At 51.3% G+C, this 13,544-nt stretch overlaps 1 protein-coding gene across 1 annotated transcript in view; it reads left to right on the forward strand.

Moving 5' to 3' along the window:
* The window catches only part of VASH2 (vasohibin 2), a 36,725-nt gene that overhangs the window by 16,463 nt on the left and 6,718 nt on the right, over window positions 1-13,544 (forward strand). Inside the window, exons 7-8 of the mRNA XM_024551397.4 lie at window positions 4,356-4,737; window positions 6,211-6,326. Coding sequence (XP_024407165.2) covers window positions 4,356-4,737; window positions 6,211-6,326 — 498 coding nt within the window. The remainder of the gene's footprint in view (window positions 1-4,355; window positions 4,738-6,210; window positions 6,327-13,544) is intronic.

Genomic DNA, 13,544 nt, shown 5'->3' on the forward strand with positions numbered 1-13,544 from the left:
TTTTTGAGGAATGGCAGCTCCTTGCGGGCCCTTGCTGACCCTGGTGGGGCTTAATTATGGTACTAAAGTACTACGGTTTATTTAAGTAACAGGTTCATGAGTAGAGGCACATCAGGCATATCCCCAGCAGGCTGGATGCTGGGCGCATCTTCCAGGGTCTTGGGCCCCTGCTGTTTTCTCTGCCCTAGAAGAGAATTTCCCACCCTCATCCACACTTCCGTGTCCCCTCCCCCTTGGTCCCAGCTGTTCCAAGACCCAAGGCTTCACTAATGGCCATGATGATGGAACACATCCTAGAGATTAGTGACTCGTGACAGGCGACCTCACTGGTGGTCTCTCCTGTCCGATCTCCACTTTTCCGCATGGCTGGCTCTGCTTGTCCCATAAGACTAATTTGGGGGCCTCTTCTGTGCTCTCCCTACGATCGCTGGCTTGTCTCTTACAGCGCACATCACATTGTAGGGTTTTTTTAAACTTTAGTTGTATCGAGATACAGTTGGCATACAGGACTGTGTAAATTTGTTTGCTTTGTTTTTATCTGCACCTGGGGACATGCTTATTGATTTTAGAGAGAGAGGAAGGGAGGGAGAGACAGAGGGTGAGAAACATCGATGCAAGAGAGAAACCTCGATTGGTTGCCTCCCGAACATGCCCTGTCCGGGAACCAAACCCACAACCCAGCCAGGGACCCTGACTGGAGGTCAAACCCATGACCTTTTCATTTATGGGATAACGCTCCAACCAGCTGAGCCACACCGGCCAGGGTAGGACTGTGTAAGTTTAAGGCATACAGCATAACAAAAGGGGACAGCTGAGTGGCACTGAGAACATTCACGTTTCTGTGCAGCCGTCACCACCATCCATCTCCAGGACCTCCTCCTTTCCAGCCGAAACGGCGCACTCACTAAACACTGCCCCCCGCGCCCACCCCCCAGCCCTCGGCACCCATCATTCTACTCTCTCTCTTGTATGGGTTTGACTACTCCAGATGCCTCGCAAAGTGGAATTACATAGAGTTTGTCCTGTTGTGACTGGCTCATTTCACTTAGCATTATGTTCTCAAGATTTATTCATGACATAGCATGTGTCAGAATTATCTGCCACTTAAAGGCTGGACAATGTTCTGTTGTATGTATACACCCCGGGTGTTTATCCATTCATCCGTCCGTGGACACCTGGGTGGTTCCCGCCTTCGGGCTGTTGTGGGTAATGCTGCTGTGAGCACGGGTGTGCAGATGTCCATCCTCGCCCCTGCTTTTAATTCTTTTGCATATGGACCCAGAAGTGGAATTGCTGGATCAGATGGTAAGTCTATGTCTAATTTTTTTTTTTTCTAGGAATTACTGTTCTGACCTTATTGTGTCCATTTTGAGTCTCTCTCCCCACCAGATGTCCAGAGAAGGGCCCCACAGCCCTGCCCAACAGGCTGTTTGGCCAGGAGATAGTGTAACAAACACTATCACTCAGTAAGTGTTTGTTACACTGACTTAAACAGTTAAGGAATGCCCTTATGGCAGCCCCAGAGAACTCGCCCCAGGAAGCAAGAAAGAATTCATGTAAGAGGACTCAGAAGGATGTGGTTTCACTCCTCACTGCCAGTTAATCACACATGATGAAGTGAAGAGAAAGCAGGAGAAAGCATATTTCTAGAGAGGAGCGCTCTACGATTAAATTCAGGGCAGAGGACAAGGCTGACCTCAGGCCCGTGGGCTGAGTTCTATGGGCCCCTTTCTTTTAAGGATACCTGGATTAGCACCCCTTGATTCTGCCTTCATTCTGGTTGCCATTTCTCCCCTGAACGTTGCAGGGGCCTTCAATTCCTGGTCTGCCCCACATACTCCAGCCAGAGTTAATGTCTGAGAACATCATTCCAATTGAATAAAGAAAACCTTATTTTTTAAAAAAGATGTTATTTATTTTTAGAGAGAGGGGAAGGGAAGGAAAAAGAGGGAGAGAAAAATCGATGTGAGAGAGAAACATCGATCAGTTGCCTCTCAAACACACCCTGACCGGGGACCAAACCTGCAACTCAGGCATGTGCCCTGACCAGGAATTGAACTGGTGACCTTTGCGGGACAATGCCCGACTAACTGAGCCACACTAGTCAGGGCTGCATAAAAACCCCTTTAAAAGCTTGTCATCCCGTGTAGAAAATTGAGGTAGGAAAAGTACCTTGTTATTATTTTTTTAATATATTTTACTGATTGTGCTATTACAGTTGCCCCATTTTCCCCCTTTATTCCACTCCGCCTTGCATACCCCTTCCCACCCGCATTCCCCTCCCCTGAGTTCATGTCCATGGGTCATATGTATAAGTTCTTTGGCTTCTTTATTTCCCATACCAATCTTAACCTCCCCCTGTCCATTTTGTACCTACCATTTATGCTACTTATTCCCTGTACCTTTACCCCCTTTCTACCCCTTTGCCTTCCCCGCTGATAACCTTATGTGTGATCTCTATTTCTGTGATTCTGTTCCTGTTCTAGTTGTTTGCTTAGTTCTCTTGTGTTTTTTTTAAGGTTTAGTTGTTGATAATTGTGAGTTTGTTGTCATTTTACTGTTCATATTTTTGATCATCTTTTTCTGAGGTAAGTCCCTTTAACATTTCATATAATAAGGGTTTGGTGATGATGAACTCCTTTAACTTGACCTTACCTGGAAAGCACTTTATCTGCCCTTCCATTCTAAATGATAGCTTTGCTGGATAGAGCAATCTTGGATGTAGGTCCTTGCCTTTCATGATTTTGAATACTTCTTTCCAGCCCCTTCTTGCCTGTAAGGCCCTTCTTTTTCTTTTGAGAAATCAGATGATAGTCTTATGGGAACTCCTCTGTAGGTAACTCTCCTTTTCTCTTGCTGCTTTTAAGATTCTCTCCTTCTCTTTAATCTTGGGTACTGTAACTTTGATATGCCTTGGTATGTGCTTCCTTGGGACTCTGAGATTCCTGGACTTCCTGGAAGTCTATTTCCTTTGCCAGATGAGGGAAGTTCTTCTTCATTATGTTTTCAAATAAGTTTTCAATTTCTTGCTTTTCCTTTTCTCCTTCTGGCACCCCTATGATTTGGATGTTGGAACATTTAAGGTTGTCCTGGAGGTTCCTAAGCCTCTCCTCACTTTTTCGAATTCTTGTTCCTTCATTCTGTTCTAGTTGAATGTTTATTTCTTCCTTCTGCTCCAAACCATTGATTTGAGCCCTGGTGTCCTTTCCATCACTGTTGGCTCCCTGTATATATTCCTTTATTTCACTTTTCATAGCCTTCACTTTTTCCTCTATTTTGTGACCATTCCCACCAATTCTGTGAGCATCCTGATTACCAGTGTTTTGAACTGTGCATCTGACAGGTTGGCTATCTCTTAGTCTCTTAGTTGTATTTTTTCTGGAGATTTGATCTGTTCTTTCATTTGGTCCACTTGTTTTGTTTTGGCGCGCCTGTTACGTAGTAAGGGGCGGAACCTTAGGGTTCACCAGGGCGGGGCAACCCACGATGCTGCGCTGTGACGCTGTCTGTGGGGGAGGGGTCCGAGAGGGAATAGTGCTGCTTGCTCAACTCTCCAAGGGCTTTCAGTCACTTCACCTGCTACCCATAAGCAAATTGGGTCCCTCCGGTGCTGATTCCCAGGTGGGTGGCTTGTGTACGTTCTGGGACCCTGTGGGTCTCTCCAACGAACTCCCCTGTGAGGCTGGGAGTTTCTCCCGCTGCTGCCTCGACCCCCACAGGTGTTTTCAATCAGTGGTTTGAGGCTTTATTTCCCTGTGCTGGAACTCTGGGTGGTTCCGTCGGTCTCACTCCCCAGTTGTTCCTCCTGGTTTATCCGCACTCGAATGTGGGACCGCCCGCTTTTGCTGGGCCCTCCAGCCGCCATCTCGCCACAGGTCCTCACCCCCTGGCTGCCTGTCTCTGCCCCTCCTACTGGTCTGGATGAATGTTTCTTCTGTAACTCCTTGGCTGTTGGCCTTCCATACAGTTTGATTTTCTGGCTGTTCTGGTTTTTTATTTTTAAATTTGTTGTTGTCCTTCTTCTGGTTGTGCGAGGAGGCACAGTGTGTCTACCTATACCTCCATTTTGGCCAGAAGTCTTGCTTATTGTTTTGTTTTGTACTTAATACTAAAGAAAATGACAATTTTTTTCTCTTTGTCCCATATTAATCTGGTTTTGGTGCACCACATAGTAGGTACTCAAAGATATTGAGGGAATCCTTGAAACAGGACTAGTCTGGAAAGATGGGGTGTGGGCCTGCTCAGAGGCAGAGGCACAGACTCTCTGACCCCATGGGCCACTTCCCCTTCCTGGGAGTCCAAGCTCTGCGAATTTTCAAGGCCGCCTTCCTCTTCCTTGACTCAGATGGTCTAAGCTACCTAACCAACGGACAGCCTTCCATCGAGAGATTCCCCATCAGCTTTAAAACCTACTTCTCAGGAAACTACTTTCACCATGTCGTGCTGGGGATCTATTGCAATGGCCGCTATGGCTCGCTGGGCATGAGCCGAAGGGCGGAGCTGATGGACAAGCCGCTGACCTTTCGGACTCTGAGTGACCTTATCTTTGACTTTGAAGACTCCTACAAGAAATACCTGCACACAGTCAAGAAGGTCAAGATCGGGCTGTATGTCCCCCATGAACCTCATAGCTTCCAGCCTATTGAGTGGAAGCAGCTGGTCCTGAATGTCTCAAAGATGTTGAGGGCTGACATAAGGAAGGAGCTGGAGAAATATGCCAGGGACATGAGGATGAAGGTAGGTGCTGGGAAGGCAAGTGTGCGACGCAAGATAACTCTGTCTGTCTCTGTCTGTCTCTGTCTGTCTCCGTCTGTCTCCGTCTGTCTCCGTCTCCCCACTCCCATCTTGTCCCATGCCCCACATTTCTGGGATGCTCAAAAGTTTCTTGAGGTTATCTTGCTTGGTAGCCACCCTATTAAAACAAAAAAGATAAGTCACTTGCTATTTGACACGGACAACTAAAAGTCTCTTCTTCGCATATGTGCTACTTCAAAACCAGAGCCAAAGTCAACTTAGGTGTTACAGTTAAAGCAATGTCTTGGTCCACAGTTCCTTCTCTGAAATCAATCTAAGATGTTAGTCATTTTATACTAAGGCTCTAGGTTTTTCTTTTTTGTCCTGTTCTGCCTTTTTTTAAAAAAGGTTTCATTTATTTGTAGAGAGAGGAAGGGAAGGAGAAAGAGAGGGAGAGAAACATCAATATGTGATTGCCTCTCTTTCACCCCCTACTGGGGACCTGGCCTGCAACCCAGGCATGTGCTCTGACTGGGAATTGAACCGGCAAACCTTTCATTCAGAGGCCAGCACTCAATCCACTGAGCCACACCAGCCAGGGCTGATTTGCCTTTGTAAGAGGGTGGCCAATCATCCTAATTTCCCCGAAAGCAAAGGGTTTCCCAGGCTCTGAGATTTTCGGTACTAAAACCAGGAAAGTCCTGGGCAAACCAGGACGAGTGGGTGGGCCACCTGGCTTTATAGCCTATTTCAGAGTCACATCATATCTCTGCTCTGCTTGATAAGCAGCAAAGCCCCTTGGCAAAAAATTCTGCTCTGGTACCATAGTAGCAAATTAAGGTGCAAGCACTGTGCTGGCTTTATGTTAACTAGACTCAGCCCTTCTTCCTTCTACCATGTCACTTCCAATGTGACATGATGCCTGCTTGTCCGTGTCCCTTTGGGGCTTGTGGGGTCACTGAGAGAAAGCCTATGCAGACACCGAGGACCACAGGGGAGAGGGATTACCCAAGTTCAGGCTCAGTCATGTTTAGCACATGGGCACTTGTCATCTCCACTCTGTGGGACCCAGGATGGAGATTCTTGACACACGGAAACCACTCTGTGCGTGTGGGGACGGAGAGGCGGAGGGAGGACGAGCTGACTTCTGGGGCAGTGCAGATGGGACGTCGCCCTCACCTGAGGGGAACTCGCTGAATGATCAAGCACAGCCCCAGGAGGCCTGGGCACTGGGCTGCCATGGGGAGGGGGCACAGTGGAGTCATGTTCCCCCTGGGACACGGTAGCTTTGCTTCTCACCAGTGCACAGGGTGAGAGAGGCATGTTTGTGTCTCAGACCTTCTCCTGACCTCCTCCTGGAAGTCTCCCAGCTCAGGGCCTTGCCCACTGGGGGACCCTGAGTGGACTGCCCTGCAGGAAGACTCGAGAATGGGGGCTGCTAGAAACCCGTGTGGTAACTCCTCATGTCGCCTTCAGATCCTGAAACCTGCAAGTGCCCACTCTCCAACCCAAGTAAGAAGCCGAGGAAAATCCTTGTCCCCCCGAAGGAGACAGGCAAGCCCCCCGAGACGGCTCGGCAGGCGAGACAAGTCGTGAGTAGCATTTCCTCAAGGCCCAACACACACATCTGTGGGGTGTCCTGGCCCAGGGGACAAAGTGTGTCCTGGGCTTGGCATTGGAACCAAACAGTGATCTCTGAGAGGGCCGCCCTCATTCATGGGACATGTGTTATGGAAAAGGACCCACCATGCACAGCACCCCATTACCCTCACTCTACTGGCAGTCAGCCGTAGACTCAGTGGGAGGGTTAGGCCCCGGACTGTGTGAGATGGAAAATAGCCCCAACTCCTGGCAGAATAGGAGGAACACTGGACTTAGAATTAGGGTGCTGGGTCTGCAGCCAACTCAGCTACTGAGGAGCTATGTGACCTGAAGCATGTCACCTTCCTGGGTTTAAGTTCTCTTCACCCCTCTCCCCCAATGGGATTGTTGGAATTGATGAACTTTCCTAAAACCTCGTAGCCCTCTGTACCCAGCAGAAAGTATGGCTGGCCTCTGTGGGTGGTAGCATCAGAAACACCCACAGGCTCACCCTCTACCTCAACTGACTCTGCTCTCCCTTGCTTTAGCTCTGAGGCTAGTGATTCCACTCCTGCTTCTTAGGTCAAAATGTTTCACTGCGGAAATGACAGGTCGGAGGTGCCGAGGATGCCTAGACTATTTGGGCCATGATTACCCTGGGAAAAAATAATGCTTTTATTAGTAACAGTGGCATGCTGTATCCCAGGAGGTTCTCACTGTGCTGGGACCCTGTGGCACAGTACGTGGAACGCCAGGGTGAGCCCTTGCTCTGCTGCACATCAGCCTGTGGCCTGGGCAAATCTTTCCGGAGCCTTCATTTCCTCATCCAACTGAGGGATAAAAGTGCTTTCCCTGCCTATCTCGCCAGGTGTTGTCAGGAGCAAGTTAGAAGGTGTCATGGGAACCATTAGTTAATGATGAACTGCTTTTACCCACGCATGTTATTACTATTACGTCAATGCAGTAGAGTAAGCAGGCTGACGTTTACAATTCACATTCTTCAGTGAAGAAACCAGAACACAAAACCAGTTTGTTACTCGAACTGAGTCTGTAGCTGTCAGTGGTGGAACAGGGCCAGGACTCCGCTCTCCGGGCTCTGGGAAGGAGGTGGGGGAGGGAGGTGTGGTTCTGTCTTCGGAAGAACAGGACAGGACAAAGTATTGTCAGCGCCAAGGAAGGGTGTCTGATTGCCTCCATTCCACTTCCCACTGCCGGTCCCAGGGTTCTCCATCTATAGCCAGGATGGTCTTGGCTGACGTGACCGGAGTCCAGGATTTGAAAGGAGGGAAATGACGAAGTGGGAGAGTTGGGTGGTCCTATAGCAAGGGAAGCTGGAGACCAGGATGGTTTCAGCAGAAGTGTGTCCATTTAGGGAGCAGGATGGCTTTAAACCTCTCTCCCATGGCCTCTGACCCTAATCCTGCCCCTGATGCTGACCATCACTATTGACCCTTGACCCTGACCATAACCCTAGGTCTCCTTTCTGATTCAAACATCCATTCATTGTTTTCACTAACAAAGTAGCAGTTGTCTCGGAGGACTATGAACATGTAAACCCTCCCCAGAGGGTCACTTAACATAGAGCGAGTGACCCAGAAATAGGAATCGGATTGCTCATGAAGCAGGGAGAGGGCCTTCTAGTCTGATTTATTATCCTTTCTGCCCAGAGAGGGCTGAGGCCTTCCCTTAGGAGCTCCTAATCTTCAGCAAATGTCGAGCAGTCCACAAAGCCTGCTCTGCCCTCTGGCTCAGGTCCAGAGCAGTCCACCTGGTGGATTTAGGCACAGAGTGAATGGCAGCTGTTGGCTTTGAAGGCGATTCCTGTTGGATCCATTTTACTTGGACCCATAAGGACTTTGCAGTGCATGGCATGTTAAGTTTATAGCCAGAAGAAGTTACCTTGGGGGACCGGGGGCGGTAAAGTCAATAAGGTCTTAGAAAGCGGCTGAGCAGACAACAGTCAGGGTGACAAGCTAGGTGGCGGTGGTGGTTTGAGGAAAGTGGAGGAAGAAGGTGCCTCTGAGTTTGGACTGTGGAATTTGAGGTGCTTCTTAGGCCTCCAGGAGGAGTGTCCTAGAAGCTGCAGGTCTGGAGTCTGAGGAAGCTGGGGAACAGAGATAATGATATCAGAACTATCTACTTGGAAGTGACAGTTGAAATGATGCCTGGACAAGTGTTTGAGGAAAGAAAGAAGGGATGGCAAGGCCCTGAGCAGGCCAGAGAGGAAAATCCGAACAGGGGACTGGAAAGGAACAGTCAGAGAGTGAGGCTGGAGCAGGCGGGTGAAGGGCACATGGGTACCCACAGAGGACAGCTGAGAGGGTCGGAGTCAAGGGAGCAGGGAAATGAGGGTCTGAGGTAGATGAGGAGGTAGAAGCAGGTGGACTATCCTGCCGGTAAGGGGGGCTGAGTCACCCGGTGGGAGTGAGGAAGAGAGGGCGGGTTGTCAGGGTCCGGTGAAGAAAGGGCGGAGGATAGAGAAAAGGGTCCTACAGCCCTGGCCTCAAACTTGAGCAAGCAGAGAATTGCCCACAGGGCTTGTGAAAACACCGCCCGAAGCCTCCCCATGTTTCTGATTCGGCAGATCTGGGTGGCGCCTGAGAACGTGCTGTCCTGACAAGTTCCCAGGTGATGCTGATGGGGCTGGTCCAGGGATCACGCTTGGAGACCCAGCGTTTCATCAGTCAGAGTGGGAAAGCGGATGGGGGTCATAGGTCGGCCTTAACAAATAACAGAAGGTCAAGATGAGGGGCAGATGAGGCTAGTCCCGCCTGGACTTCTAGATAACAGGATTGCTTAGGTAAAGCTAGAGTGTGGGGCCCTGGCCTGGCCCCCATGGTTGGGCCCCACTGAAGTACCTCTGGGAGGAGCCCAACTGCTCATTCTCCTGGGGGCCAGACAGAGGAAGCTGGTCCTCACTTTTCCCCCAGGCCAAGCCTCACCCCTGCTTCTGCCATGGCCACACACTAGAACGCTGAACACCCTGGTTCCTAGAGGTGGGTGTGGAGAAAAGCAGCTTCTACTCAGGGCCTTCACCCAGCAGGCTTTCCTCCAGGTGATCTCGCTTTGGGCGAGGAGACGAGACAGTGACAAATTTGGTTCTGACTCAATAACTCTGCCAGCTCTGGGAGCTCTACTGTAGACTGGTTAGGACTTAGTAGGCTTTGGTGACTGTCCCTGAGTTATTATTGCCGCATGACATAAGGCCACCAAGTCATTTCTAAATGTGTTGGCCCAGAGCATGGAAAATGCCGTAACAGGCAAGAGGCCCCTCAGCTGTGGGGTCCCAGCCCATGTGCGTGTGGGTAATTTTAGCGGCTTTCCATCTCGCCCTTCCTCCCTGCTGCAGCTGGAGCTACTTCCAGCCCTACATTCCTCTCCGTTTTTGCACTTGTCTGAATAATCCTCCTGGAAGGGAGGATCGGTGTCACTGGGTTGACACAGGAGTCAGCTGAGTGGGAGGGCACGCAGCAATGGCTTCAGTAGCGTCAGCTGAGACAAAGCCTCGAGGGAAATGGAGTCCCCCACTCTCTACCCACAAGTCCTGTCTCACACTGTGCTCCCCGAGGAGCCTTTAAAGCACCTTCCACGCAGAACAGGCCAGTTGTTTCCTGTGGTTCTTAATGAGATGGGGAGGTGGAGGTTGGGATCCTTGTTTTAAAGGTCTTCTGTGAACTCACTTAACATCCGTCTTCACAATTCGAGGCCTCGGTCCCCTTGCAGCTCTTCCTTCATCGAGGGGCGTCCACAGTGGTTCTCAACAGGGGCCAGGGCACCCTCTGGGGGAGAAGGGTTAGAAGTGTGGTAGGAGGGGAAGAGAAGAGGGTGCTCCCCACCAGGGCCCTGGGGTACCGGGGACGGTAAATGTCCTACAGAGCTCAGACCATCCTCCCCAGTGAAGAACGAGTCCACCTAAAATGCAGCAGCGCCCCCACTGAGAACCCTGAATGTTCTTTGGGGTCCTTTCCAACCTTGACAGTGCACGGCCCTACGCCTGCTGCCTGTGACGTTAACCTGGGAGAGTCGGGGTGAGGGGACAGTGGCTCTGGCTGGACTGCCTGTGTTAGTTTAGCACGACAGCGGCTCATGCCAGTTGGAGTGACCACGTGGAACAGTCCTCTGAATTGGGGCAAGGGTCCCTGAAGGCGCATGAGGACCTGTCTTCTCTCCCAGGTCTGGCTCCCTTTTCCTCGGTCCCTCCTCCACTCCTCTTTGCTCTTCATAATTCTTTTCCTCTCTTTTTCTTCCTCATTGATGTGCCTTCTTTGTCATCTAGCGCTGTAGGGAAAAAACCCAGTTTATTTCCTTTTGTTGGGGGACAGACCCCACAGTACTTTCCTGCTGTTTCCCTCCTGTGTGTCTCCTCCTCTGCTGGCTCAGGGCACTTGGTTTCTGACACTGCTGGTGACCCGATGTGTGGTCTTCCCCACACCAAGCCATTCCCTGTGACACCAGCTGGGTGTCCCACAGTTGAACTCAATGCTGACACCATCTGCCAGGAGATAGTGTCGGATCCCACAGGCCAAGGCCTCAGTCCTGCAAGACCGCCTCCCCCAGCACACACACCGCAGATGCCAGTTGAAAGCTCACATTGTCACTGGTGCTTCTGACCCATCGGCTGTTGTTCAGAGGTGCCCATGACCCCTGCTCAGCTTCAGTTAATTGGCTAGAGTGGCCCACAGAACTCAGAGAACACATGTCTACCAGTTTATTAAAGGGTATGATGCAGGATGCAGATGACCAGCCAGGAGAAGAGGGTGAGAGGTCGCAAGTGTAGGAGGTTCTGTCCCCGTGGAGTTGGGTGTGTCGCTGTCCTGATGTAGATGTTGTTCGCCAACCCAGAAGCTCTCGGACCCCCGTGCTTTGGGGATTTTTGTAGGAGGCACGATTGATCGTTAACTCCATTTTCAGTCCTTACCTCTTCTCAGAGGATGAGGGGTGGGGCTGAAAATTCCAAGCTTCTAATCACGGCTTGGCCTTTCTGAGGACTGTCGCCCACCCAGGAGCCCACCCAGAGTCACCGCGTTGCTACATAAGATGTGTCCAGTGCTCTAATCACTCAGGAAATTCCAAGGGTTTTAGGGGCTCCGGGCAGGAAACGGGGATGAAGATCAGACTGCATATTTCCTACTAGAAGTCACAGTGTCACAGTCTCTGGCGGGTCATGGCTCAGGTGGGCCTTGCCCGCCCGCTGGAGACCCTCAGGGCTGCAGAGGTCAATAAGCCCCACTTTGAGATAAGGTCCCCTTTCACTGCCCAGCCAGGCGCTGGACCATGGAGCTCCTGCTCTGTCCCGTCCTGAGGGATCGAGAAGATGTCTCCAGGCATCTGGTTGACTGAGGGCCAAGTCTGGTGCTGTTTAATGAAGTCATGGAGAATCAGCTTGTTTCCATGGTCTAATCACATGGACAATGTGTTGAATGGTGCCCAAGAAGTCATTCTCTTTAAATCCCAAAAGGGAAAATATCCCCAAGGGAGGGAAAGAGAAAACTTCTTTAGCATGGAAGGCAGAGGGGAACAAAGAGAGAGAGAGACTGACTAGAAAGGCTATGGACGAGAAAGTAAAACCTCCAAGATGATGTGAGGTTTCTTTCCAGAAGCCCAGAGAAGGTAGTTACCAACTCTGAGGATTGCCCGGCTTAGCTCCCTGTGGGATTTCATGTGGTCCAGGGTCCTCGGGGATATGTGGAAAAATCAGGATGGCTTGATGGCCTTATCAGGGGAGACTGCCTTAGGCAGAGGGAGTGAGCCCAGGGATCTCCAGAGCTGACTACTGTCCATAGCCAGACAGGGTTTGGGCTCCTAGAGGGGATCTCTGTCACAGAAAGGAGAGCCTGGAAACTGAGCCCTGGAATCTCAAGAGCCTACGGCTCTTGGTCTCTGGCCAGAGCCTCCTGCCTGGAGAAGGCTTGAAGGAAAGGGCAAAGGGCTGGAGAGTCTCTTCAGAGCCAGCTCTGCCTTGGCTGAGGCCCGTTGACAGAGCAGCTCCAGCTGTCTGTCCGGTCAGCTGCCCGCTGTGGTGGCTGTGGGCCTGGGAAGTAAGGAATGTGAGTGAGGAGCACTGGCCTTGAATGAGGGTGGCAGGTGTGAAGGAACCGGTCCCCCATCCCAGCGTTCCTCCAGAGGAGGCCTACATCGGGGCCTGGCCTGACCTGATCCCTGCGAGACTAGACAAGAGAGGGGGGCCCGGGGTCTCCAGTTAAATGCTGGGCCATCACGACCCTGACTTAATCTGATCCACATCCTTAACAGACTAAGGTTAAGGTTAAGGTTAGAGTTGCACCTTTGTCATGTGTCCCCTCCTAGAATGCTGAGGCCACAAAGAAGCCAGCCAATGCATGTCTGAGTGTGAGGGTGAGTGTGTGTGAGCGCATGGGCATGTGCACCCCCCACCCTAAGGGGTTGTGACCTCAGGGGAGACAGGAGCAAGAAGCATAGGTGGACTGACGGGTGGCCTGTGCATCCCCTTCGGGCAGCCCTGAGTGGAGAGATGGCTATGTCCCTGAAAGTGTCTCACACTTGAAGGGGACAAGCCGGAGGTAAGTTTGCATCAGGAGAAAGGGAATGGATATTAGCTCCACTGAGAGCAGGAAGTGCTATTGGTCTAGGTAACCCCAAGACCAAGAAGGTTCTTGGCACAAAGCGCTGCTAAATAAATTCTTGTGAACAAGTAAGTAGCAAGCAGGTCTCAGGAGCCTTGCTCCCCTGCTGCCACTCGGGCCCTCTGACTCGCCCTCCTGGCAGCCTGGCAGAGGGGTGGCAGGTGCTGAGAGGTGAGGGGACAAGAGGCCCTGACACAGCCTTTAGTCCCTTAGTCAGAGGTCCAGAAGAGGGACTGAGCAGGTAGGGGGAACCCTAGAGGCTTTACTTCCCTCTACTGTGTCTTGTCCCAGACCCAGCCTCACACAGGCACACGCCAACTAGTGTGTTCAAGAGTATACCGTTATCCCCAGTGGGTCCCCACCATGCTGCTGTTACTTTCTGGTTCTGAGGCTTCCTGTGGCTTCCCTGACATCAGCATCCCATCCAGCAGAAGCTCTTCCCCGTGGGCACCGAGGCCGCCTCAGGGCGTGTGACAGCCTGGACGTGCCACACGTAGGAGATGGTGCACTCTGCCCCAGCTGTCAGGGCTCAGGCAGCAGGAAATACCTTGTATTTCCTTCTCTGTGGACCCCATACCTCCTCCCTGACCTGCCTCCTCCTGACCCCAGACTGCAGCCCGAGGCTGG

Source organism: Desmodus rotundus, chromosome 12 (genome assembly GCF_022682495.2).
Source record: "Desmodus rotundus isolate HL8 chromosome 12, HLdesRot8A.1, whole genome shotgun sequence".
Taxonomy (NCBI): domain Eukaryota; kingdom Metazoa; phylum Chordata; class Mammalia; order Chiroptera; family Phyllostomidae; genus Desmodus; species Desmodus rotundus.